Source organism: Caretta caretta, chromosome 19 (assembly GCF_965140235.1).
Source record: "Caretta caretta isolate rCarCar2 chromosome 19, rCarCar1.hap1, whole genome shotgun sequence".
NCBI classification, from domain to species: Eukaryota; Metazoa; Chordata; order Testudines; family Cheloniidae; genus Caretta; species Caretta caretta.
In genome coordinates, this window is record NC_134224.1 from 7511993 (window position 1) to 7538898 (window position 26906).

General features: G+C 50.2%; 1 protein-coding gene across 28 annotated transcripts in view; it reads left to right on the forward strand.

Moving 5' to 3' along the window:
- The window catches only part of MACF1 (microtubule actin crosslinking factor 1), a 252185-nt gene that overhangs the window by 85691 nt on the left and 139588 nt on the right, over nucleotides 1-26906 (forward strand). For 12 of the 28 annotated variants that reach the window (XM_048825763.2, XM_048825769.2, XM_048825770.2 and 9 more), the window contains 4 exons: nucleotides 894-955; nucleotides 4098-4187; nucleotides 10016-10093; nucleotides 12604-12696. In XM_048825763.2, the coding sequence (XP_048681720.2) occupies nucleotides 894-955; nucleotides 4098-4187; nucleotides 10016-10093; nucleotides 12604-12696 (323 nt within the window). Of the gene's footprint in view, nucleotides 1-893; nucleotides 956-4097; nucleotides 4188-10015; nucleotides 10094-12603; nucleotides 12697-19280; nucleotides 20604-26906 lie in introns of those variants that run through there. The other 16 variants (XM_048825757.2, XM_048825754.2, XM_048825748.2 and 13 more) reach the window with 6 other exon arrangements.

The window sequence follows — 26906 nt, forward strand, 5'->3', positions numbered from 1 at the left end:
GTACAGCCCTGCCAGAGGACAGAGCTGGGGGCTGGGCTGGGGACGGTACAGCCGCGCCAGAGGACAGGGCTGGGCTGGGCGGCGGTACCGGTACAGCCCCACCAGAGGACAGGGCTGGGCTGGGCGGCGGTACCGGTACAGCCCCACCAGAGGACAGGGCTGGGCTGGGCGGCGGTACCGGTACAGCCCCACCAGAGGACAGGGCTGGGCTGGGGGTGGTACCGGTACAGCCCCACCAGAGGACAGGGCTGGGTGACGGTACCGGTACAGCCGCACCAGAGGACGGGGCTGGGCTGGGCGGCAGTACCGGTACAGCCCCACCAGAGGACAGGGCTGGGTGACGGTACCGGTACAGCCGCACCAGAGGACAGGGCTGGGGGACGGTACCGGTACAGCCCCACCAGAGGACAGGGCTGGGGGCTGGGCTGGGCGGTGGTACCGGTACAGCCCCACCAGAGGACAGGGCTGGGGGCTGGGCTGGGGGTGGTACAGCCGCGCTAGAGGACGGTGCTGGGTGACGGTACCGGTACAGCTGTGCGAGAGGAGGAACGTAAGGCGCTGGCTTCTGGGAGCGGCGGCCTTACTTTCTGCTCCTTTCGCCGCTGTGGTTCCCTGGAGAGCCCTGCAGGTCTGACCATGTGTCTTTCCAGTACGGCGTACCGGTAATAAATACTTTAATGGTACGGCGTACCTGACTGTACCTGCTTACTTGCACCCCTGTCCTGCGTGTTCCTGGAGTAGTCCCAGCAGAACATGGAAGGAGGCTGTTAGCAGGGTGTGGTGGGATCCAAAGGTGGGAGAGTTGGGCTGAATGGGGAAGGGGTGTGTGGACAGTTGGTGAGATTTCACCTGAGCAACGCTAACTGAGACCCATCTGTGTGTTCTCTTAACAGATGAACGGGACCGAGTCCAGAAGAAAACTTTCACCAAGTGGGTCAATAAGCACCTGATGAAGGTGAGAGTCATGCTTTACTTCGCACAATTTCCTAACTTGCTCCGGTCTGGCCTTGCCTGCTCTGGACCGGCACTAGCTGGCATTGCTTTGGCCTTGGAGAAGAGTTCTGAAGGGGTTTATAGGCACTGGAACGTTGGCTTGATCTGACCCCCCGGGGCAGAACTGGATGTTACGGCGACCTCTTGGGACTGTCCTAAAGCATTCAGCAAACGTTCCCCTACCATGTCATTAACCTCTGAATTGAAAAATCGTTTGGTCCAGAAAAGGGCATGTAAAAATCTTGGCAATGACGCCCCGAAAGAGAACCGTACCCCACGTCTCCCTGAAATCCTTTGGTGAGGGGGTGTTTTGGGAGTTACCATGCATGGTGGGATGAGGGGGACTGTCCCCCCTTCCCCTCCCAAGCTCGCTTCTTCCCCTTTATTCATAGAGCTGTATTGGTTGTTCCTCGAGCACCCTGCCCCCCTCCCTCTCAGGGGAGGGGCCGCTCCTTCCCAGAGCGTAGACACCGGCTCTTCTGTGTTTGGGCCCGGAGCCCTCCTGAGCACCTTGCTTGACGTCCGTCTTGCTTGAACGAGACATTCTTTGGTGGCTGCTGCCCAGTGCAAGCTGGTGCTGCCAGTCAGATCCTTCTGTGATGGCAAAACGCTGTGAAAGAGGGACACCAGCGGAATGCATCGTGTCATTGTTAATGCTGGGAGGCCGGGCAGATCTCCGCTTTTATCCAGAGCGGAGTCTCTTTCTCTGTCTCTGTTTCTTAGCAGAAAAGTGACAGAAAGCTGCCTTTGGGACAAAGTCTCTACCCATCAGATCTCTTTCCACCATTCCCCTCTCTTTCCTTCCTCAGTATCTGTCTCTCCTTTCCTGCCTTACACCATTGTTCTGCTTTCTAGAGGCAGCTGGGCTCTTGGTTGAGTTTGCTGTGGCAGGGGTACTATTAGAATTCTGTAGACCCCCATCAGATGCCAATGAGGGGTGACACAGGAGGAGCTGGGGAGCCTGAGATCCCACAACACAGTGAAGGATTTCAGAGGCAGGGACGCTGTCACCCCTCCGTGAAAGTTGAGGATCTAAGTTGATGTGCTCAACTCCTGGATCTTTTCAGTCCTTGGGGCCGTACTGCTGCTTCTCAGACCCCGCTGCTTGTTGCACCAGCAAAAGCGGAGGCTGGTTTCTAAGTGGTGGTTTGGTAACCAGGGAGTTGCAGTGGGCTGTGTGTGTAAATGAGTGAGGTGGGAAGGGGCTCAGGGGTTCTGTATCCGGGCAGGCTGCCTGACTGGTTAGCGATGGCTTTGTAAACTTACTGGGATCCTGCCTGTTGGAAGGTGTCCGGTACCAATCTGAACAGAGCGGTGACTAGTCTCTGTCTTTTAAAAGAAAGACGTTTGTTGCCAAAAAGAGTGAAGAGCCTGTTTCCTTAGTTCTGTCCGTTTTCCAGCTGCGCACCTCTGCAGCAGTGCACAGGGCACGGGGCTTGTGGCTGAGATCAGAGCTATTAGCAGGCCAAGTCAGTAACTCCAGCTGTTTGTACTAAACACTGTTGTGTCCGATTTTATTCTGAGCCAGCCACATGATTGATGATTTTTGTTTTTAACGTTCAAGAGGCTTGGAAGATCCTTTCTGGGGAGAATCTGGTACCTTTTCCCACCCACTGGTGCCAAGTCACCAGAGCCCCCCCGATTTACCATTCACCATGGATGCAATAGTCACTCAGAACTCCAGGTTAAAGTTCCTGGAGCCCACTCTCAAACCTTCAGTTGCTTTCTGGGATCTCTGCCTTCACTGTGCATCAAATTACCTGTTCAGAGACCGTGGCCTTCCAGAAGACTCCTGGCAGCTCTGCCTGTTTGTCCATCACTGATGGGATACACACCTCTACACACTTACATTCATGTGAACTGGATCAGGACCAGGATCTAGATGGCTTAACACAGCCAGTTCTGCCATGAAAGATTGCTGGGTTTGAATCCAGGGGTGCCCATCTGTTATATTCTGTGCAGCGGGGCTGGTCTCTCACGTGTTGTCTGCAATGGGAGGTTTGTATCTTGAGTAGCTAAGCAGGGTTAATGCAGTATTTTGAGGTGCCTCCCAGTCGTCTTGGTTAACTGCCAGGTATTTTTTAATTAATGTTTTCCATCAACTGAAAGTTTTTGGCTTGGACTTTAAAGGTGTTGCCATTGTACTTTTCAGCCTGCTGTGGACTGCGGTGAGGCCAGGGAAACTGCAGGTCTGTGCACTAATCTTTAAGCTGCACGCCTCCCCCCCCAAAAATAACTTTATGGGTAAAGAAGGCAGCGTGGGAGTCAAGTCTCTACTGACATGTAGCCAATGCCTTATACATTAATTAGAGAGAGACAATCACCCTATTCACACATCCCCTCCCCCTTAACAGAAGGCAAACACCATGTGACATTCCTGGAGGATAATATAAGCTGGTGTGGTAATGTTTTAAAAAATTGTGTGAGAGAATCACTGCATTATTTATTATTGCTATTAGAATGACAGTAGCACATGGGGACTCAACTGAGATTTGGGGTCCCCTTGTGCTAAGTGGTGGTGTAAATCCCTGCCTCAGAGTTTACATTGTAAACAGATAAGACAAAGGGAGGGGGAAGGGAAGGTTCATGAGCCCCGTTTTATAGATGGGAAACTGAAGCAGCAAGAGACTAAGTAACTAGCCCAAAGTCATGAAGAAAATAAGTGGCAGGGCTGGGAGTTGAACCCAGAGTCTCAGTCCGTGTGTGGCAAAGGTAAAGATTTGGTCTGACCGGGTTGCCAGTGAGTTTTGTGAAGAGTGGCTTATCTTGGAAGAAACAGGAAAAATTGGCTCCTTTTGCTGTCTTTTTAACAGGATACTCCTGCTGTTGATGTGAAAGCTGCCATTACACAAGGCCCAATCCTGTACACAGCTGCCATTTGCTCTCATCCCCTTGCTTTATAGCAAAGTGGCTGCATGGGAACCTTTTAGAATTGCATGGAGTAATGCTGGCTTTATAGTGATCTGTTCTGTGCCTGAAATCGGTAACTGCCTCTGCTGGGGTCCTTTGGCAATTGGAGCCCGATTCCCATAGAGAGAATATTGGAATAACCATTTTAAATGAATGAAATCCCTGAAAATGCACCCTCCTTCTCTGCCCCGCAGGTGCGCAAGCACATCAATGACCTGTATGAAGACCTGCGAGATGGGCATAACCTGATCTCTCTGCTGGAGGTTCTGTCAGGAGTGAAACTGGTGAGTTTCCAAGTTTGCTTAGCCACCCTGCTGTGGCTTTCACCACCAGAGACTGGATCCACTGCCTTCTCCTCCTCGCTGCCTTCTGCTGTGCTAGGCTGACCAGCGTTCCTTGTCACATCAAGGCCTTTGTTGGTTTTGTGTTAAATTTATTTTTTTACATCTTCATCATGCTGGTTTCCTGGATAACACCTAACTATGTGATTAGGTTAAAGGTGCCTAGGATACAGGTGTATTCACTCTCTTTGTGAGGCTCATATGCGTTTGGGACTATCTACTCAATACGCTGGGTGAAGACAAAAGGGCAGGTTTAGCGTCACTTTCCCCTCTCCAAGAGGGGAGCTTAGCTTAGCTTCCCCTCCTCCAGCGCTGCCTGCTGATTTTCACAATAGACCACTCTAAATATTTGTTTGTCTCTTTTACAGGCATTGGTCAACATTTTCAAAAGGGCCTAAATGGCTTAGGAACCTGAGTCCCATTTTCAGAAATGACCTAGGTGCTTAACAGCCTAAATCTCACTGAGTTTCTGTGAGGCTTAGGTGCCTACGCCGCGTAGGTGCTTTTGAAAACTTTACTTGTCGTGTCCAAATCATTCCTGGCATTAAGGCCATTGACTTCAGTGGTGCACGAGCAGGGATGAATATGAGCCTTTCTGTCTGTGGATACATCGACACAGCGGAAAAAAAAGAAAAACCCAGACCTGCAGTGGTGAGTCTCTGAGCCCAGGTCAAGTGACTGGAGCTCACTGGGCTTGTGCTGTAGGGCTAGAGACAGCAGTGTAGGTGTTCGGGCCGGGGCTGGTGCCTGGGCTCTGAAATCTAGCAAGGAGGTAGGGTCTCGGGGCTCGTGCTCCAGCTCTCGAGGGAGTGTCTGTTCTGCTACTTTAAGCCCTGTAGCGAGAGCCCGAGTCAGTTGACCTGGGCGTGGAGATTCACTTGTTGTTTTTGCTGTGTCGACCTGCCCTATAAGTTGAAGAGGTTAACTGAGACAATCTGACCAGCTTCTCCAACCTCCTTGGGACTGCCAAACATATTCGGAAATGGTGCTTAAATAGAAAAGGAGGACTTGTGGCACCTTAGAGACTAACCAATTTATTTGAGCATAAGCTTTCGTGAGCTACAGCTCACTTCATCGGATGCTTATTATGCTCACGAAAGCTTATGCTCAAATAAATTGGTTAGTCTCTAAGGTGCCACAAGTCCTCCTTTTCTTTTTGTGAATACAGACTAACACGGCTGCTACTCTGAAACCGGTGCTTAAATACTGCTGCACTGCATCTCTGTGTATTTAAATAACGAAAGATGATGGTGGTTCAAGCTGAAACTGTTTTTAACACGGTTTGTCCAGCTAGTGTGGATGGGGCAAAACTGATTTACGTGGTTATTCTGTGCCTTGACAGAACACATTTTTGGAGCAACTGACTCGGGATCTCGCTAAAAATAGCAGAATAGACATTCCCACTGGGGCTGGAGCCTGAGCTCTGACACCCTACCTCCTCGCTGGGTTTCAAAGCCCTGGAGCCAGCCCTGGCCCAAACCTCTACACTGCTGTTTCTAGCCCTACAGCAGGAGCGCAGCGAGCTCAAGACACTTGACCTGGGCTCAGAGACTCGCTGCCGCGGGGTGTAGGCACAGGAGAGGGCCATACTAGATGTTTTTTAGCTGGAATGGTGTTTAAAGACAGTCCCTTAATTCAGCAGATGAGATCTGTGTGAGCCATGCTTTTTCAGAGGTGTCCACATGACCATTCTAGCATGAAAGCTGGGTGCAGCTCCAGGCACGTCCAAAGATAGGTCTTTTCAGAATCTTACAAGAATTGCCTAAATGTTGAAAATCAGTGGGGCTAGGTGCATCAGTGCAGCTGCAGATAAACTTGCCTTGAGCCATTTAGCTGCCAGTTTGGATTTTCCTGCTTGTGTTCATTCTCAATTTAGACACCAGGTTTCTGGTGTCCATGCTTTTCCATCTATTTTCTTCAGTAGCATGTTAGGCTTTCCTGTCGTGTGCTTTGCAACCACTCTACAAGCTGGATCTGTAGAGGTAGATAGTTCTGCAGGATGCAAACATCTTCCCTTGCATCTGGGGAGAGTAGAATCACTTGCCCCTTTTTTAGGCCAACAAGCCTAATTAGCTCTTGGAAGATACTTTTTTGGTGCAGTAGCGCAGCTCGGAGGGAATTATTTTAGTAACCCCTAAAATAGGATCTGTGAGATGATGTGTGAAGTTACTCAGCTGCCCTCCTGAAATGCCAAGCTACGCTTTGTGGGTGTTGGATTTAGATGCTTCACAGGCCTATCATGTCCCTCTCCACAACATTTTTGATTTTCGGATTGAGTTTTATCCTAGGGAAATCTCTCTGCTTAGGCACCCTATACTGAAAATCACATGGAGGTAGGCAGAAGTGGTTGGACTGTTATAGATACTGCGGTATCGTTTGCTGCAGCTAAGACAGGAGGAAATCTTAGACTATTCTGCCCTAAATGTTGATGGCGCTGTCTCATAGGCTTTAAGGCCAGAAGGGACCATTACACATGACCTTCTGTATAATACAGGCCATAAAATTTCATCCAGTTACTCCTCAGCTGAGCCCAGAAACGAGTATTTGACCTAAAACAAGTTGTCTCTGAGTTCCCAGCTCTTTCAAAATCTACTTTAGCTCTTGCCATTGTGTCTACCTCTCGTGTCTGAATCAAGCCCCGGTAGGGTCCCCAGGGGAGACGCAGGCAGGATCCAGGATAACCAGCTAGTCTTCATGTTCCTTTTCAGGGGAGGGAGGCTGGTGAGCAATGTGTTTCTTTTTCTTTTCCCATGTGCTGCATTTTTAGTTCCTTTCTGTTTTTCTGTGACTATCCCACTGGTGTTGTCTGTGCCACGTTTGTTAGCAAAAGGACCCTTCAGGCCAGAAGACCCTCCGCCTGGCAAAAGCGCCCTCCTGGCGTCGCACGAGCAGTGAAGAGCAGGAGGAGGAGGAGGATGGTGATGCAGTAGGTTGACTCCCTCCTGGGAGCAATGTAATACAGACTGACACTGGAGTGCCATCAGATAGTCCAGATGTAACCAAGCTTTGCATAGGGCACACAGGGTACGTCTAGACAGCAAAGAAAAACCCGTGGCTGGCCTGTACAGGCCAGCTGACTCGGGGCTGTTTCATTGCTGTGTAGGCTTCTGGGTTCGGGCTGGAGCTCGAGCTCTGTGACCCTCCAACCTCTCAGGGTCCTAGAGCCCGGGCTCCAGTTTGAGCCCTGATCTCTACACAGCAACGAAAGAGCCCCCAGCCCAAGCCCCACGAGCCTGAGCCATGGTGTCTAGTTGCTGTGTAGACATACCATAGTGGCCTCTGGCCTTCCCCTCCCTCTGGTTCAGGTGGGTTAATGGAGAATTTGCCATAGCTCCTTTCCACTAGCAGCTGGTTCTTGATCCCGGATAATAAATTTCCCGGAAGCACGTTAGAATAGAGGAGTGATATGTGGGGTGTGTACCTGAGAAGTGGAGAGTGAGAAGCGAAAATGAAAAGGCAGCTAATCCCATATTCCTTCTGGACAGTGCTTTGTTAAAGTTAACTGGATTATCTGAGAGTGCATTACAGTGTTGGTGGTCTGCAGTGTGAGAATGCTGACCCACTTGCTGTGAGGGCATGAAATCAGTCTATTCACGGGGATGGGAAGGGCGCACGCTCCTAGATGAACCCCTGGCTCTCACGCATCCCCAGATAAAGCTGCTGGGGTCCTGCACGCTCTTGGATGGGACATGGTGTTCTCTCCACTCACACGGCGCAAACAACCTTTAGGATGAATCATCTGATGTTTGCTAACAGTTCTCACTGCATGGGGATGCTCTGCCTTGTGTACCACACCCATGTGTACTGGGTGCAGTGGCTTTGCTGTCAGACAGCAAGGATTAACCTTGCATGATAACAGATCTGTTTTTAAGCAACATATTCTCAGTGTTTCTGATGTGGAGCGGACCCAGCTCCCGGCAGGCCCAACCTTACCCAAGCCAAGGATTACCCAAAGGGGATTGCACCTCCCCCAAGTAAGAATGAGAGCATTCTGGCTGGTAGAAATGATCACATTTCTTACCAACCCTCTCGATCTGGGCTGTGTCTTCCTTCTCTACAGCTCTCTTCTCTGCTCCCCCTCCCGAGCCACTCTGGCAGCCGCAGTGGCGTGGCACAGGAAATGACTCGCCTGTTGCACCTCTCTGCCAGGGGCTGGAGCATAGGGAGACCTTCCTGTGGCTTTCGTCCTAAAACAAAGAATGAAACGTCCTTTGTCTTTGCTGACCCAGAGAGTCTCTTTGCTGCTCCTGATTCCTCAGACAATTCACTCCTCTCGTTTGTATTTAGAAGCCATTGCTTCTTTTGATTTTCCCAGCCCCAACTCCTTTCCTTTCTTATTGATTCATTGCAGAGCTGGGTTTGTGTACTGGCTCTGAGCTTCTGCACCACGATCCGCCCTTCAGCAGAGCTCCTACCTCTTCCCCAAGCCCTTGTTCAGCACAGAGTTGCTATTTGTAAATGAATCGGATTAAATGTAGGTGTTGGAGCTGGGTGGGGCTGGTGACTGAACGTGACCGTTTGCTCCTGGTTGGATCACAGGCTCTCACTGGAGCAGCCGCCCCTCCTTGTCCATTAGAGAGAGATTCAGAGCAGTAGCCCAGCATGGATGCTGCTGTGTACATTGGTCAGTAGCCTGACTGTGATTGGTCAGCTCCCTTGGAGACAGAAAACACTGGAGTCCATGTAGCAGTGAAACAGGACACAGCTGGTCCTGAGACTGCTTTCTCCTCCAGCGGAGCAGTCCCTGCCCTAATAGCCGATTAGCTATTGCAGGACACACCTACCATTTCAAGGGTTGGCAAATCACAAGGCTGCTGTTGCTCTCCCCTGGGCCGGCAGGACTCCCCCACCTGCAGGCAGGTTGGCAGCAAGGTGGTTCACTTTATCTCAAATAGTCCTCTCCCCTGTTCAAGCAGTTGTGCTGGTAGGTGAGTATAGGGTGTACACCCAAGCACACCCCTGTGGTGGAGCGGGCTGGCCGGACTGCAAGAGCCCTCAGTGGCTGTGGCTGTCTCCGGTTTAGCTCTGTGTGTGGGCAGCACTAGCTTGTTGCCTGCAAAGGCCGGGGAACAAAGTGTGATACTGAAACTAGGGGCAAATGTTGAGGTCACAAGTCGGTGTCTGTGGTCAGGACCATGAGTCGATGGATGGGCTGGGAGCAGGAGATAGTTATTGGAGGGTTTTCCTAGCTCCACGCCCCAGCGTAGGGGATTTGTGGGATAATAAAGACTCCTCTGCATAGAACAGGACAGTGTTAAGCAGCCAGAAGGGGGCAAGAGGATGCGGCAGTGTATTAGCAGGAAAGACAGACTCATGCTGGTGGAGTATGTTCACCATATCCAGAAATCTTTATGATCTGCATCTTCCTCCTTTCGGCCCTTGCTTTGCTGTTACGGCGACGCACTCTGGGAGCGAATTGTTGTCTCCTGCTCACATCTGTCTGTGCCTTGGCTGTTAGGTTGGGGCTGAGAGAGGATGAAATGGCCGTCCTAGGTGGCACATTGAATGCGGTAGGCCAAGCAAGTGTATTGAATGTTGTGGTCTTTGCTTAGACTTAGAGGGAACATAATTAGGCTGGTGGTTGGAATGAAGTGAGCTCCCCCAGTCCTCCGCGAGAGGGAGGGTCTCTCTGGGTTCCAGTACTTCCTGTAGGAGGCTTAGGAAGTGCACCTGGGGGAAGAGGTGGAACTGGGTCTGTGCATGTGTAGCAAAGACGCCCTAGTTCTGCCTCCATGGGATGGCTGGACTGACGCACTGCCTCTGTTTTGCAGCCACGTGAGAAGGGCAGGATGCGTTTCCACAGGTTACAGAATGTGCAGATTGCTCTGGACTTCCTGAAGCAGCGACAGGTAAGAGCCAGTCTGATGCTCACAGGTCACATTCCAGTTTTGAACGTATTCGGAGTGTTCTCACTGCACACCTGCGGGGTGTGCTCTGGTTCCTGCTGCAGCTTGCGCCAGGGGCATCCAGTGGGGCGTAACGAAGCACTATCCGTTTATTTCTGCTGCGCCCATCCCTAGGGCATCTAGATGCCCGTCAATGTCAGTACTGCAGAGAGTACCTTCCCTTGTGGGCGCTGAGAGCCCCCAGTGCTATCCACGCCTCCTGAGGGGAGGGGGTGGTGGTGGTCAGAATAGGGTGACCAGACGTCCCAATTTTTAGGTCTTTGCCCCGCATCTCGAACGATGCATGGTCGGGACGCCATTTGTCCCAAAATTCTGGCTTTGGCCACTCCGGCGTCTGTTTTTTGTTTTGCTTTGGCAACTCTGGCCGCTGTTGTTGTTGTTTCCCCCATGTGTCCCGATATTTTCTCCGTTAAATCTGGTCACCCTAGGTCAGAATGAGGAGTTAGGACTCTTTCTTTCCAGGAAGCCGTTGCAAGTGTCTCAGATGGATACAACCCCTAGAGCCCCGCAGGCTTCCTGTGTCCCAGGAACTGACTTGGTCAGCTCTGAGTGCAGTGTATGCTTGGGAGCTCTTCTGGTGTCCTTAGGATAATGTTGGCACAGGAACAGATGTGTGTGACCTGGCCATGAATAGGTTTAGGCTAGAAGTTAGAAGACGGTTTCTAGCCATTGCCGGAGTGAGGTTCTGGAACAGCCTCCCAGTGGGAGGATTGGGAGCCAACCAAACTAGTTTGAAGATGGAGCTTGGTGAGTTTTATGTCAGGGTTGCCTGAGATAACTAGGGGCTAGATCCGATGACCCAGGAGGTCGCTTTCGGTCCTATGTTTCTCCCCCTTCCCAGCATTCAGGAAGTGCTGGGCTCCTAAGAGGTCTGTCTGGTCTCTGTCGGGCATTTCCTCAAGTGGATGTAATAGACCCTCCTTCTAACCAGCCAGAACTCTCAGCCCCTAAGCAGAGGGATGTTTCCAGCAGTTCCTGCGGCTCACGGGGTGGGGAGTTCTGTCCTGCCTGTTCTGTCAGTCTTCAGTCATGACACACTCATGATGAATGACGATGCTGAATTGTATCGGTTGTGCCGAAGCAGAGATTAACTCCTCTGGCTAGCTGAAGGCGCACTGAATAGACCTGCCCTTCCCTAGGGAGGGCGTGTAACTTAGCGGCTCCCTAGCTTCTTGGTAGAGATGCAGAAATGTTTTGCCAGAGGTTCTAAGGAGCATGTTTCTCTCTACACATGCACACCCCCACACACCCACCCCTCCCCACCATTGCTCCTCTGCAGTGCTATGGCATCGCAGCAGAGTGCATGCTGGGACACGCCTTACTCCGAATGCTCTCTTAGTGATGCCCTGGAACGTCAAAGGTGCAGAGTTTGGGGGTGGGCGGAGAAGAACTGCCGGTGTCGCAGGCTCTTGCTGCTGAGATCCTGTGCCTGGAAGTGGGGAGCATCACTCACCCTCCCGTCAGAGACTCCCCTCCTTCTGGGAGCCAGATGGTAGCGGGGAGGGGCCGTTGAGACAACGGAGGGCAGAGAGGAGTCTGAAACAAGTGGAAGCTGTGAGTGGAGAGCTGAGAGGTAAGCGGGAGTATCCAGACCTACCGGTGCACACCCCGGTTTCTGTTTGCTGGTAGCTCTGAAGATGGTGGTGATACTTCATGTATTTCTGGCAATCTTTTATGCCGAGCATCTCAGCTACGCACACTGGCTCCCCCTCAGAAGGCTCCTGTGAGATGGGCGAGTAAAATCCCAGTGTAGCCACAGGTTGGGTATCAAGAGTGGGTTTCATTCCCTGCTGTGCTACAAGCTTCCCATGTGACCTTGAACAAGGCACTTCACCTCTCCCTGTCTCCCCAGCTGTGAACCTGGGGATCACAGGTGCTTGCCTGCCTCTTGAGGGTGCTGTGATCTCAGGCTTAATTCCTGAGCTGATTGATTTTTGCGGTGCAGGTGGGGGTGATTGGGTTTGGGTGTGCTCTCCTAGCTACGTGATGTGCTTTGTAGATTTTAAATTATGCACAAGTGGCTTTGGGTTTGGGTGTGCTCTCCTAGCTACGTGATGTGCTTTGTAGATTTTAAATTATGCACAAGTGGCTGTAGGGGCATGACACTCTTTGTAGAAACCGAAATAAGAAATGCTAGTAAAACACGTGAAGGCCCTTCAGCAGAAGGCACTAGGGAATTGAGAAATGGTTATTTCAATCCTTCTTTTGCAGAAAAGGCAAGGATTGATTTTTTTGCTCCTCATCACCCAGTGAGTCAGTGGCAGGGCTGGGAATAGAATGCTGGAGCCTTGAGATCCTGTCCCATTCTCTGGCCAATTGATTGCACCTGCTAGGTGCACATGACTGGTTTGGGGAGGGCAGGGTGGTGGTGGAGTGGTTGGAGAGAAAAGTCCTCCTGTCTTTGTTGAAGCATCTGATTTGAAGTTTTGACAGTCCCTGGTGCTTCCCCACAGGTGAAGCTGGTGAACATTCGCAATGATGACATTACAGATGGCAACCCGAAGCTGACCCTGGGTCTCATATGGACCATTATTCTCCACTTTCAGGTAGGGATGTGACTTTTTGAAGGGCACAGAGCGGAAAAAGGGGCATGTTGAGTCCCAAGGGCTCTGGCATCTGTCTGGAGAACATGAGTATATTTAATGGTAATGCCTTCATACAGGTTGGTCAGGAAGATTAGCATATATAACAGTGTCATGGAGACCAGGCCAGAGAGAATAAGAATTCCCTTCTCTGGTCATTTACATAATTAAATCACTAATGATGGATTATGTGTGCTGTGGCCCTTTGATTGGCATCAAGGTTATTGGCAGCTGCTATTTGCTCAGCTGAGCTGGAAAGCTGAGCCCTCCAGGGCTCTTCAGTGCATTGAGCAGGGGAAAGGGGAGAGTAGATTTGGAGAAGGGTGTCTGGGGAGTGTGTGATTATGACATTCTGGGATGCAGTCCAGACCAGTGAGGAGCTGGATCCCCACTTGCCCTGTAACCTTGGGTGCCTTGCAATGCTTTGCTGCTTTAAGTCCCAACCTGGGCCCTTTGCAAACAGCATGCAGGTCACCCCCGGATTGTCTGTGTATAGCTGCACCCTGCCAGCACACTCCAGTCACACTCTGACTTCCACCAGCCTTGGTTACCACCTGCAGTGACCCCAACATACTCCCAGTTCCAGATTTCCTCCCAAAAATATGTGTTCTGCATTGTCCAGCCCTTTCCTGGACAGTCCAGATATTGGAGGTCAAGCGGTCAATGTACAACAGTCTGCTACCATAAATGGAGTTACCCTCATAGTTCAGTTTAAAGACAACACTGGCTTAGTTTTGATTAAAGAATAAAACATGTTTATTTAATTACAAGGAGAGAGATTTTAAGAGATTGCAAGTTCAAGGCGTTAAAGTCCGAAATGGTTAAAAGAGAAATAAAGAGAAACTTCCCAGTAACTAAATTTAACCAACTAGACTTGATACAAAGTAAATTCTTACCACAGGTTCCCAGCAACATTGCTGAGAACATTCTCAAGTCAGGATCTGCCCCCAAAGGGCTGGTTTCTTTTGTCTTCTTTGATGAAAGAGAGAGATGGATAGGGAGAGATAACATGGTGTGTTTTTGCCCCTCACTTGTACAGTCCAGTCACCCTTTAAAATGCATTTTCCTGAGGGTTACCCCTAGTTAAAGTTCATTCCAGCCGTGAAGAGAGAGACTTTTTGGTAGTGAAAGAGGTTCCATGATGCTGTTTGATAAAATGCAGCTCGGTCTGTTCCTGCCCCTTTGCTGTCTCAAGGACCTTGTTTACTACTTATATGTAAATTGAGGTAAACACATATTCCTTTAAAAAAAAAAAGGAGTACTTGTGGCACCTTGGAGACTAACCAATTTATTTGAGCATGAGCTTTTGTGAGCTACAGCTCACTTCATCGGCTGTATACTGTGGAAAATACAGAAGATGTTTTTATACACACAAACCATGAAAAAATGGGTGTTTATCACTACAAAAGGTTTTCTCTTCCCCCACCCCACTCTCCTGCTGGTAATAGCTTATGTAAAGTGATCACTCTTCTTACAATGTGTATGATTATCAAGGTGGGCCATTTCCAGCACAAATCCAGGGTTTAACAAGAACATCTTAGGAATGGGGGTGCGGGGGGTAGGAAAAAACAAGGGGAAATAGGTTACCTTGCATAATGACTTAGCCACTCCCAGTCTTTATTCAAGCCTAAGTTAATTGTATCCAATTTGCAAATGAATTCCAATTCAGCAGTCTCTCGCTGGAGTCTGGATTTGAAGTTTTTCTGTTGTAATATCGCAACTTTCATGTCTGTAATCGCATGACCAGAGAAATTGAAGTGTTCTCCGACTGGTTTATGAATGTTATAATTCTTCACATCTGATTTGTGTTTAAGATAGGCCTGCTTAATCACTTCTGCCTAGTTGGGGCTAAGTGGGTTTGAACATGTACTGCCAACGTCATTCAGGGGGGATTCATAATTTTACATATAATGCTGCTACACACATTTCACCTTGATGATATTGACGCGCGAGTTATTAGTTTTCACAATACAAGGCATATTGTGTACAAAGATTATTACAATAGTGTGTCGGGTTTGAATATAGGGGTGCATTTGGTTACAGCGATCTCATGTTTTTACAGCAACCTTCCTTCCAAAAGCTCCCTGTCCTTCACACACTCTCCTCTATGTATAGTTTGTACAGTCAATTAGTAATCGCACCTCCTTTGTCTCGGGTGGAAGACAGCAGCTGTGTGGCAATGCAACTTGGCAGTTCAGGACATGAGTGGAAGAGAATAGCCCGTCCGTCTGAGGTGGCAGGAGGAATTTAGGTTGTCAGAGTGTAACTGCCCAAGTGGGAGTTGACCATGACACTGAGATTAGCACCGCTGTTCTTACAAACCACGTCACAGGGTCTCCAGTGCCACAGGCCGTCAGGGCATCCGTCTTAGATGTCAGCAGAAAGGCAGCACGTGCAGCAGCATAGGGCCCTTAACGTCACGCTGGCGCGTTGGTTCTGTGTCGGCTCGGATCCCCATGTTCGAGGCTGAGCAGGTGTGTGGGGAGTGCATCGTGCCAGGCATGTGAGCTGCTGCCCTGACGTGCTGGCTGTGGGATTTGGTGTGACTGAGTGTCTTAGGTGGAGCCGCAATCTCAGAGCGCCTGGGTGCTGTCAGGCATGGCACTGGCATGCTGGTGGGGTCGGGATAGAGGGAACGCCAGCACTACGGGGTGGCCTCGGGAGCTCCTGTGCTTCCTGCAAAGCCGGATAATAGTCCTTTGTTGGCAGCTGTTTTCCATAGGATTTGAGTTTTCCTCACCGAGGCTCTTTGGGTGGACAGATGAATTTCTGAGTGGCATTCCTCACTGCAGAGCTCCTCTCGCTGTGGGTGACCATTGTTAACGGGAGTGCTAGATCCACACGCATGTAATAGGGGTAATCCAGCCCCCCGCTTTCCCACTGACAGGAACTAAATCATTCTGCTCTGCGAGGGCAATCCCAGCGCTAGCTGACTGAAGACTAAATTGATTCTGTGGAGTTTTATTTGTTGATGGCGGCCCAGTGGCCACAGCTGCCTGGGAGGAAGCAGAAGGTTTTCACAGAGCAGGCCTCTCTGAATCCAGCGCCTTGGAGCCACCTGTAACCAAACCAGTTTTGCTTTCAGTTCTCTGTGCATATATGCAAGTCCAGGTGGCGTGTATTAGCATGTCCTGAGCAGTCCTTGCCAGTCTCCCTTGGCAGCTGTTGCCCTTCTGTGATGCAGGGCGCTCTGGAGCTGTGTTGGGGTCACTGACTTGGCTAATTATTGCATTTCTGCCTGTGTGTATAGATTGTGATGGAGTTTTTGCCTGTCTTATGGCTGTGTTCTTGTTTGGTTCAGCCTGGGCAGCTCTCTAGGACAGTGCTACTCAAAGTGGTGGTCCATGGACTGGTGCTGGTCTGCGAGCCATCAGCTGCCGGTCTGCGCGCTCTGGAAAAAAAAACTTGCCGGTCCCCCACATCAGAGAGCTTGAGAAGCATGTCTCTAGGGCACAGTGTGTTTATACTGGTCGGCTCCCTGCTTCTGCAATCGGTGGACTTGAGAGGCTGTATATTGATGAGGAATTAACACCACTTCATCAGTCACTTGCCTTCATTGTCAGTACAAGTGTCTGCCTGTTTCCGTCCATTTGTCTGCTTGTGCCTTCCGGAGGGGGCCCTGAGCACTGGCTAGAGGTGTGTAGTGTGAGACCAACAGGCCTTCGCTGCAGCCTCTGTGCCTGTGTGAACAAATTCCTGAGAACTTTTCGATTCAGTGAACCCACTGGGGAGACTCCTAGCGAACACTCTGAAAAGAGACAAATGATTTTTGGGTGCTCAGTTTGAGACATCTTAAAGGGGGCTTGATTTTCAGAGGGCAAGTGCTCAGCACTTCCTGAAAACCAGGCCCCTTTATAGTGTCTTAAATAGGGAGTCTGAAATCACTAATCTCTTTTGAAAGTGTTAGCCTGGGGTCTAAACAATCAAGGCCTCAAGTTAAAGGAGTCACTAGTTACTTGTGAAAATCCTGCTCCCTCTTTTAGAGTGAAACCCTCCTGGCTGGTACAAGGGGGGAAGAGCTGGAGCATCCATACGCGTTTCTGTGGTCAGCAATCTGTTCTGAATGACACCCTCCCTGTTCGCTGGGAAGAAATAGATGGGCCGCCTCTGAGACTGGGCTTTGCAAAGTTTGAGGTGTTCACACTCATCTCTAGTCAGAGTTCACAAGAATGCACAGCTAGAGATGCGATGTGGTGAAGAGTTTAACATATTCCCTTCAAGCACCTATTGGTTAACTTGGTTAACTCTTGGGAACTTGAATCTTGGCTTCTGGGGGTGTGTTCTCAGGCCACTCCTATAGCAGATTTGCACTCCCTAAATTGGGTGCACGAGTTTATCTATAAATCTGGTCCTGAATGTGTTGACTAGACTCTCACTAGAGCACGCTCTGTGGCCTTTGGAAGTGTAAGAGTTGAGCAGGGTCAGAATGCAAAGCAGACTGATAACTCTTACGGGCATGTGAGGGGTCCGGCCTCATGTTCTTTTTCGGCCATAATTATTTCTTTCTCCTGTGTGACCATCAGCTCGGGCACTGACCTCACTCCAGCAGTGAGAAACAAAATGAGTGAATTCAAGCCCTAAGTAGAAGGTGAATGAACTATCCCTGTCTGTATGTGGCCACCTCCTCTCCCTATTTCCTAAGACCGCACAAAGTGAGGTGCTAAAATTCAGAGGCGAGGATAAAAAGGGGCCCCTTGGCCAAATCTCCGACATGGTTCCTGTTTTTTCGGCTCGTTTCGGATGTCTCGGGGGACACTAGGTGGTGCTGCTGCACTGCAGTTGGCCTGAAGGAGCTGGGTTTCAAAGGGAGCGTACTGCAGTTCTGAGGCAGGCGGATGGGAGTGCAGGAGCCATCCCGCGGCACTGTCCTGGAGCTGTTTCGGGCTTGCTCCCTCCGCAGTCAAGAAGTGAAAACCTACCAGCCGTGAGGATTTGTTGAGGATAGCTGGTCTGGCCCAGGGAGATTAAGTGCTTACAGCTGGGCCTGCTCCCTGGCCTTACACACTCCCTGTTGTACACTGCCTCTCTGCCTGGAATAAGGAGATTTCTTCTAGGAATGTAGCTCTATTGCTAACCCCTTAATCTCGTTCATGTCTTCCATATTTGAAAGTCCATAGCCCACTGCTGCAAAGAAACAGCCAAGGGGCAGTGCAGTGTCCTTTGCTTCGAGCTCCAGGTGCCATCTCTGCACTGCAGGCCTAGTGACCATGACTTGTCTCCCCGTTTTCTGGGGGGCTGGTGCAAACCCTGCTTGGGAGATGTGGGCCTGTAGTTTGTTTTGCCTTTTACCTTGAAGCGAACAAGCCCCTTGCTGGTTGAGAGGAGGCTTGGAAGGGAACGAATGAAACCTCAGCTCAGGGGCACTAGGAGGGAGCAGCCCTGGGAGCTGGTGTCTCTGGGTTTGGAAGGCTGTAGCTGGCCACTGAGCTGTTTGCTGCTCTGCTAGTGGGGTCTGTTTGGCGGGCAGAGGGCGGGGTGGATGTTGCAGGTGTCTAGTGCGTGGCGTGCATTTTGCTACAAGGAAGGGAATGGTCAGAGCTCCCTGTACCAACCCAGCCAAATCCCCACTCTCTGGGGAGGGGTGGGGCAGGCAGGGTGCTGGGTTTTAGTCCCAAAGTGCGTGTGTGTGTTGTGGAGAAGGTGAGCACTGAGTCCTGGGGGGGCTCTGGTCCCCATCGCGTGACTCTGCCTAGGGTGGAAGGATGCTGGTGTGACATCGCTGTAGTAGCACTGGGCAAGGGGGCTTGAGTTCACCTTGGGGATGCAGGAAGAAGGTAGGATGGGCACTAAGTGCCCTCTGCTGCTCCGCCATCGGAAATCACACTAGGGTGTGTGCTGCTGACCTACCGTTTCAGCACCCAGAGACTCCCCTTCTCTAACGGGTGCCCAAGCTGCTCTGAATTCCTCGGCTGTCCTGTGCAGCGATAAGGACAATTAACCCTTTGGGGAGGTTCCACTCCCGCCGTATGCTCCTCCGCTGTGATTGGAGGAAAAGCAGCCTGCCTATGGCCAGAGTGGAGCAGTCGGAGGCTGTTTATTTGACAACAGTCAGGAATAGAGTAAACATCAGGCAGTGTGAGCAGACCCTCCGAAACGCCTTGACCGTAGCCCGGAGGAATCTGTTTCCGTGCAGGGGCAGGAATTGTGGGCTTCCCACGCAGCGTTGGCCATGGGATTTCCTGTTAGTATGCGTGCTGAGTCTCCTCATCTTCTCCGTGCTTCTCCCTACTTCTACCCACCCTTTTCTTTATGCTACCTTTGCTCAACCTCCCTTCTTCTGACTTCCCACCCTCCTTTCTCTCCCCCCACATCCTCCCCCAGCCTCTCTCTCTCCCTCCCTCCCCCCCCCACCCCCCCGATTTCTGTCTGGTTCTTGCTTTCTGTTTGTGTTACCGAGGGCAGTGCTCCAATTACCTCATATTTGGAGAGAGAAAGCTGCAACCAATCCAGTCTCTGTCTGCTTTTAGGTCAAGTGATTTCTGAACTGCAGTGAGATGCTTTGAATTTGTCTTGTTGCAGCTCCTAGTCTGTAAGATGGCTGTCTGGAACAGCAGCAGCTGGGAGAGACTCCGTGTGTGTGAGTGAGGGCGAGAGAGAGAATATGGGGGATCGCCCACAGTGCTCCGTGTTTTAAAATGTGCGTCTAAGCTGATGAAGCTAAGGTCAGGATTTATCCAGGGGCCTGGGACCAGCTTAGCTGCATTATTGCTGGTATTTTCTGCTCAGAGGAGATGGGGAATTCTCTGGGCTGCGTTAAGGAACCGAAAGAGCAGGCTGCTGGCCCAGGAAAGGCTCCTCTGTCTCCCCAAAAGAGGGTTCGCTTTAAACGGAAGCGGAGGGGGAAGAAGAGAACGGTGCCAGAGGCAAATCCCAAGGAGCAGCCCTTGCCTGGCGTGGAGATTGCTGAGGATGATGAGGCACTGGAGAAGTTCAAAGTACAGCCTCAGCAGGAGGGAGGAGAGGAAATTTCCAAGACCCTGCACCAAGGCACCTCACAGCCCCTGGATCCTAATCCCAGCTCAAGTCCAGAGGCACTGCCTCAGGGTCTCCTTGTACAGGTGAAAGAGAGATTTCAAGGGGAAGTCCGGAAGGCTCAGCTGGTGGTCGAGCACTGGCCCTCGGGGTCTGGGGGCAGGAGGGGTTCCCCTGAGGAGGGCACCACAGTCATTGCACGCCTGCTAGACAACCCTGTGGAGAAGAACTGTGAGAAGGCTGTGAGCAGGCTGGTTGAATTTCAAAGGACAGGAGCTGGCAGCAGCAGAGCTGTGCTGTTGCCTTTACAAAGGGAGACCGCAGTCAAAGACTACAAGAGGAGGGATGAAGACCAGCTTGTGTCCAGGTGTCACGCGGTGTCTAGAGAGGAGCCAGGGGGCAGACGTGGGCCGGAGAAGCCTAAAGCTTTGGTGGAAGCTGGCGGATCTCCGGAGGTCTGGGATGCAGAAGAGGGGAATGAAAGTATTTCAAGTGCCACGTGGACAGGTTCGTGGTTCGTAGAGCCAGGCACCATCTCAGAATTGTCCACACCGTCGCCCATGGTGGACCAGGTGGAAAACCAAGGCTTTGAGAAGCCCCAGAGGCTGTCATTGTCACGGGAGAAACCTGCCCTCAAGGGGGGAGAGGGCACCTGGATTCAGCCTGGCACTAAACTGTCTGCCTCTCAGAGCGACTCTTCGTTCAGCGGGCCGACCACCAGCACTGCCCAGCGCTCCTCAGGATATGGGAGTGACTCGTCCCGTCAGCCCACCAGGGATACTGTAGCCAGTCAGATCTCGGGGTCGATCTTGGAAGATGGCTGCCCACTCCCTGCACAAGAGGGCAGCCAGGTTCAGAGGGGCAGGACGGAGAAGGCCGTGAAGCCTTCTGGAGGAAAGGTCAGTGCTCGTATTCATTTACTGAACCGTCTTTCAGAGGCGGGGGGGATGCTCTCCTGAATATCAGTGATCCAGCCCAGCCCTCCATTTCCCTGGGAGAGTTTTCTTCCCAGTTGACTCCAGTCTGCTTAGCCCTGTGTCTAGCGCTGTGAATTACAGCCATACATATGGAGAAGTGGCAGGTTAAAGCCAAGTCAGAATGCTCCTGGAGAAGTGTCTTTCTCCAGCCTGATCAGCTGCATGACTCTGATAGCCCTTAGGTGTAATTTGCATGGAGATCTGTTAGGAATGTCAGATGAGGAGAGCGGGGACTGCATGGGCTGTTTGCTTGTGGACTGACCCTGTTTGTACTTTGCTGCCTCTACCCTGTAATTTACCTAGAGTGTGAGGGTAAAGAGCTGGAGCAGCACTCGATGGAGAAGCAGGATGTGGGAAGGCAATTACTTGTGTTTTAGGTGTAATTGCCTGTGTGTCACTCGAGATGCACTGACTACAGTTAGCATGTTCACCCACTTTCAAGGGGTTGCTAACAGCACATTCCCTCCGTTCTCACACTTGTGTGGCGTGCACGCTCCCCCCTTTGTCTGCATGCATTTAACATTTCTGTGAAATGTTGGCACTGATTAAAAATGGGGGAAGGGGCAGTTTGCAAAGTGTGTTGGTTAGGAAGGAGGCTTGTTAGAATGGTCCCAGAAACAGGTGCATTGCAGCCAGACAGGCCAAGGCAGCAACTTTCAGTAGTGATGTCCCTGGCATTAGTAGCACTTTCTAGCATTTATCTCTGTGTGTGTGTGTGAGAGAGAGAGACTTACCAAGTACCTTTGTTGGCTGCTGTCAGTCTGTGGGGTGGAAAGGGGGCAGAGACCGCTAGAGCGTATAGGGAACATGATTGAAATGGTGGGAGACACCCCCTGATTCAGCCTCAAACCTGTAGCGGGGCAGGGCAGAGAGCAATTCAAACAGAGAAGAGCGACAGGGTCGTTAATCAGCTGAGAGAGGGAAGGTGCTAGTGTTCATAGAATCATAGAATATCAGGGTTGGGAGAGACCCCAGGACGTCATCTAGTCCAACCCCCTGCTCAAAGCAGGACCAATCCCCAACTAAATCATCCCAGCCAGGGCTTTGTCAAGCCTGACCTTAAAAATCGCTAAGGAAGGAGATGTCACCACCTCACTAGGTAACGCATTCCAGTGTTTCACCACCCTCCTAGTGAAAAAGTTTTTCTTAATATCCAACCTAAACCTCCCCCACTGTAACTTGAGACCATTACTCCTCGTTCTGTCATCTGCCACCACTGAGAACAGTCTAGATCCATCCTCTTTGGAACCCCCTTTCAGGTAGTTGAAAGCAGCTATCAAATGCCCCCTCATTCTTCTCTTCTGCAGACTAAACAATCCCAGTTCCCTCAGCCTCTCCTCATAAGTCATGTGCTCCAGTCCCCTAATCATTTTTGTTGCCCTCCGCTGGACGCTTTCCAGTTTTTCCTCATCCTTCTTGTATTGTGGGGCCCAAAACTGGACACAGTACTCCAGATGTGGCCTCACGATTGTCAAATAGAGGGGAACGATCACGTCCCTTGATCTGCTGGCAGTGCCCCGACTTATACATCCCAAAATGCCATTGGCCTTCTTGGCAACAAGGGCACACCGTTGACTCATATCCAGCTTCTCGTCCACTGTAACCCCTAGGTCCTTTTCTGCAGAACTGCTGCCTAGCCAGTCGGTCCCTAGTCTGTAGCGGTACATGGGATTCTTCCATCCTAAGTGCAGGACTCTGCACTTGTCCTTGTTGAACCTCATCAGATTTCTTTTGGCCCAATCCTCTAATTTGTCTAGGTCCCTCTGTATCCTATCCCTACCCTCCAGCGTATCTACCTCTCCTCCCAGTTTAGTGTCATCTGCAAACTTGCTGAGGGCGCAATCCATGCCATCCTCCAGATCATTACAGGTGTCCAGTCTAGTTCCTGTCAACCCAGCATGTTTCCAAAGAGGAAAAGCGGCCCCACTTCTCCGGGGCGAAGGTGAACTCAGCCAGTTCGAGTCCATCTCCTCTCAGGCAGTAGAATCCTGCCCTGGTGCAGCAGTGCCATTTGTGGTCCAGGGGAACGCGAACAGAAAATGGAGTTATTGGAGGGAGTGCTGAGCCTCGGATAGTCAAAGGGGGCATCGGCTAGTGCAGAGGTGGGCAAACTATGGCCCGCGGGTCACATCTGGCGGGGCGGTTGGATGGGGCAGAGGTTCTGGGGGGCGAGCGGTCAGGGGTTGGGGAACAGGGCGGGTTGGATAGGGTGTGGGAGTCCGGGGGGCCTGTCGGGGCAGGGGTGTGGATAAGGGTTGGGGCAGTCCGGGGACAGGGAGCAGGAGGGGTTGGATAGGGGGTGGGGTCCCGGGAGGGCCTGTCAGGGGGCGGGGGTGTGGATAGGGGTCAGGGAGGTAGTCAGGGAACAGGGAGCAGGGGGGTTAGATGGGGGTGGGGTCCCAAGGGGGGCAGTGGTTAGGTGCGGGGGGTGCTGGGAGGGGGCGGTCAGGGGACAAGGAGCAGGGGGGAGGGGTGGATGGGTTGGAGGTTCTGAGGACAGGCAATCGGGGTGGGAAGTGGGTGGGGGTAGATAGGGGGCAGGGCCAGGCTGTTGCGGGGCACAGCCTTCCCTACCTGGGCCTCCATACAATTTCACTTCCTGATGTGGCCCTTGGGCCAAAACGTTTGCCCACCCTTGGGCTAGTGGGATGTATTTTGGCCTGGGAAGGACTAGATGAGTGTACGCTGGGTTTTTGGCTTGAGGCCATGGTGATATAGGCAGGGTTGCTGGAAGAGATTGGTTATTGGGTGTTACGCTTGGGGGCAGTGAAATTGTCTCCTTGTATTTTGGGCTTGAGGCCAGAGGTCTCTTGTGTCTGTATTTGGAGTTGTGGGTGGCAGAAGATGCTGCATTTGTTTTGGGGGTTGCTTCAGATGAGGACGTCACTATTCTCTGCCATTTGGGGAGCAGAAGGGCCACCTCTGATTTGTGATGGACGTGAGTACCTCGGTCCAGATTCTCAGCGCAGTTTGGGCTGCTGGGGATGGGGCTTGGCCCATGAAAGGTAGGAATCAGTAGGCAAAAGGAGCTCGATGCTGAATATTTTGGCTTGTTGGGCCAAGGCCATTACCTTGATGTACTGGAGAAGGCAGCTCTGTATTTAGATGCCAAGCTCGGTGGGAGCAGAGCTGTCCTGATAAAAGTGGTTGATCTTTAAAAAAAAATTTCAGAGGAATTCTGTGAGCTGATCAGTGAGTAAGGAAGGTTCTGTGCTTGTGCTCCCGGTTCCATTTGCTCATCACTCCCTTTCTCAGATTCCTTCGTGCCAAGAGCAGGCTCTTCAAGGAGGAGGTGGTACCGCCCCTCAGTATCAGTAGTACAGTGGAGCATGTGTGGGGCATGTCGGGATCCTGCGGATGCAGCTGCCTTTTCTGTCCCTTCTTCCAGCCTGGGGAGTGGGGCAGGCAAAGGCCTAATAATCTGGGGACGGACGACTATGTTGTTTGTTATTTAGATGGTACGCGAGGTGCATTGTGCATTTGTTGTGGCTGTGGGTCATGTGATCATGTCAGTCTATCAGCCCGTTGCTTCAAGGAAATCCCTGCTTTGGGTCCAGAAGAGTTAACGCCAAAGCCGGCTGTGTGGCAGCAACCGAAAAAGAGCAGTTTTCTGTGTGATAAGCATGTCAGACTCCAGAGAGGGAGGTGAGCAGCGGCATACCAATTACATTACTGCTGCCACTCCTCTCTGTGCTTCCACAGAGTCTTCCTCAGATGTCTGGGGGAGGGAGGATCCTTTGCCTCCAGCCCTGCAGCTTCCTTTCTCTTCCCTGCAAGGGGAATCTTCACTGGAGCTGGACGCTGTGAGCAGTAGAAGCCAGGTGAAAATTAGGGCTGTCTAGCGATTAAAAAAATCAATCTTGATTAATTGCGCTGTTAATAATAGAATACCGTTTATATAAATATTTTGGATGTTTTCTACATGTTCAAATATCTTGATTTCAATTACAACACAGAATACAAAGTGTACAGTGCTCACTTGATATTTATTTTTGATTACAAGTATTTGCACTGTAAAAAAACAAAAGAAATAGCATTTTTCAATTCACCTCATACAAGTACTGTAGTGCAACTGCTTTATAATGAAAGTTGAACTTACAAATGTAGAATTATGTACAAAAAAATCCTGCATTCAAAAATAAAACAATGTAAAACTTTAGAGCCTATAAGTCCACTCAGTCCTACTTCTTGTTCAGCCAATTGCTCAAACAAACAAGTTTGTTTTACATTTTCAGAAGATAATGCTGCCTGCTTCTCGTTTACAATGGCACCTGAAAGTGAGAACAGGCACTGTTGTAGCCGGCGTTGCAAAATACTTGCATGCCAGATGTGCTAAAGATTCATATGTCCCTTGATGCTTCAACCACCGTTCCAGAGGACATGTGTCCGTGCTGATGATGGGTTCGGCTCAATAACGATCCAAAGCAGTGTGGACCAACACATGTTCATTTTCATTATCTGAGTCAGATGCCACCAGCAGAAGGTTGATTTTCTTTTTTTGGCAGTTTGGGTTCGGTAGTTTCCGCATCAGTGTGTTGCTCTTTTATGACTTCTGAAAGCATGCGCCACACCTCATCCCTCTCAGATTTTGGAAGGCACTTCAGATTCTTAAATCTTGGGTCGAGTGCTGTAGCTATCTTTAGAAATTTCACATTGGTACCTTCTTTGTATTTTGTCAAATTTGCAGTAAAAATGTTCTTAAAACAAACAACATGTGCTGGGTCATCATCCGAGATGGCTATAACATGAAATATATGACAGAATATGGGTAAAACAGAGAAGGAGACATACAATTCTCCCCTAAGGAGTTTGGTCACAAATTTAATGAATTTTTTTAATGAGCATCATCAGCATGGAAGCATGTCCTCTGGAACAATGGCCGAAGCATGAAGAAACATATGAATCTTCAGTGCGACGCCAGTTACAAACGGGCCATGCGAACGCCTTTTCTCACTTTCAGGTGACATTGGTGACTTTCAGGTGACATTGTAATTAAGAAGTGGGCAGCATTATCTCCCGTAAATGTAAACAAACTTGTTTCGCTTAGCTATTGGCTGAACAAGAAGTAGGACTGAGTGGACTTTTAGGCTCTAAAGTTTTATATTGTTTTGCTTTTGAGTGCAGTTGTGTAACCAAAAAAACCTCTGCATTTGTAAGTTGCACTTTCATGATAAAGAGATTGCATGACAGTAGTTGTATGAGGTGAATTGAAAAAATATTATTTCTTTTGTTTATCATTTTTACAGTGCAAATATTTGTAATGAAAATTATATAAAGTGAGTACTGTACACTGTGTATTCTGTGTTGTAACTGAAATTGATATATTTGAAAATGTAGAAAACCATCCAAAATATTTAATAAATTTCAATTGGTATTCTATTGTTTAACAGCGCGATCAATCGTGATTAATTTTTTTAATCACAATTAATTTTTTTGAGTTAATTGCGTGAGTTAACTGCAATTAATCGACAGCTCTAGTGAAAATATTTCCCCTCCAGTAACCTTCCTAAAGGACTGCAGTGAGCGGGTAGCTCGTGATCAAGTTCCTGTGCTCCCAGTTAGTTAAGTTTAATGAAGCAGGGGGACGTTCAGGGAGAGAGGAGCACAGAAGGGAGCGACATATAAGGGCTTGATCCTGGACACATGATTTTCTGCAGCGCTGAGCAGGGCTTCAGTGAGGGGAGCAAATCAGCTGGTTTAACATTCTACAGGCACCTTTCCTCCAGGGTGAAAATTTAGATTCCCCCTTTTGTTTGTCCCTGTCCTGCTTGAGTTGATGGACAGTAATTCTACTAATTGTGGAAAGCTGAGAGAACCACTGGCATAGTCTCGAACACATACACTCTGATCTACTCTATGATATTCCTAGCAAGCCAGTCTGCCTAAAAAGACCAGTGCTTGCACTTCGGTTTCTCTCGAAGCGCGATGATCAGTGTATTGCCAGCAGTTACAAGTTGCTACACACCTCCATCTAAGCAAGCACATTTATTCTTAAGGTAAAAGCATTACAGAAAAATCAGATTAAAAACAATAAAAGAACCTACACACATGCTAAAAAGCTTATCAGAGATGACCCCCAACTCCAACCTAGGGCTCTGGTAGGTGTCAGTCCTACAGATCCCCCTAACTGGATTTTCCCTGTGGTTACAAGTCAATATCAGTTTTTAGATCAGGAACCAGAACAAAGGCCCTAAGTCAGTTTAAGCTTGGGCTATTTATTCCACG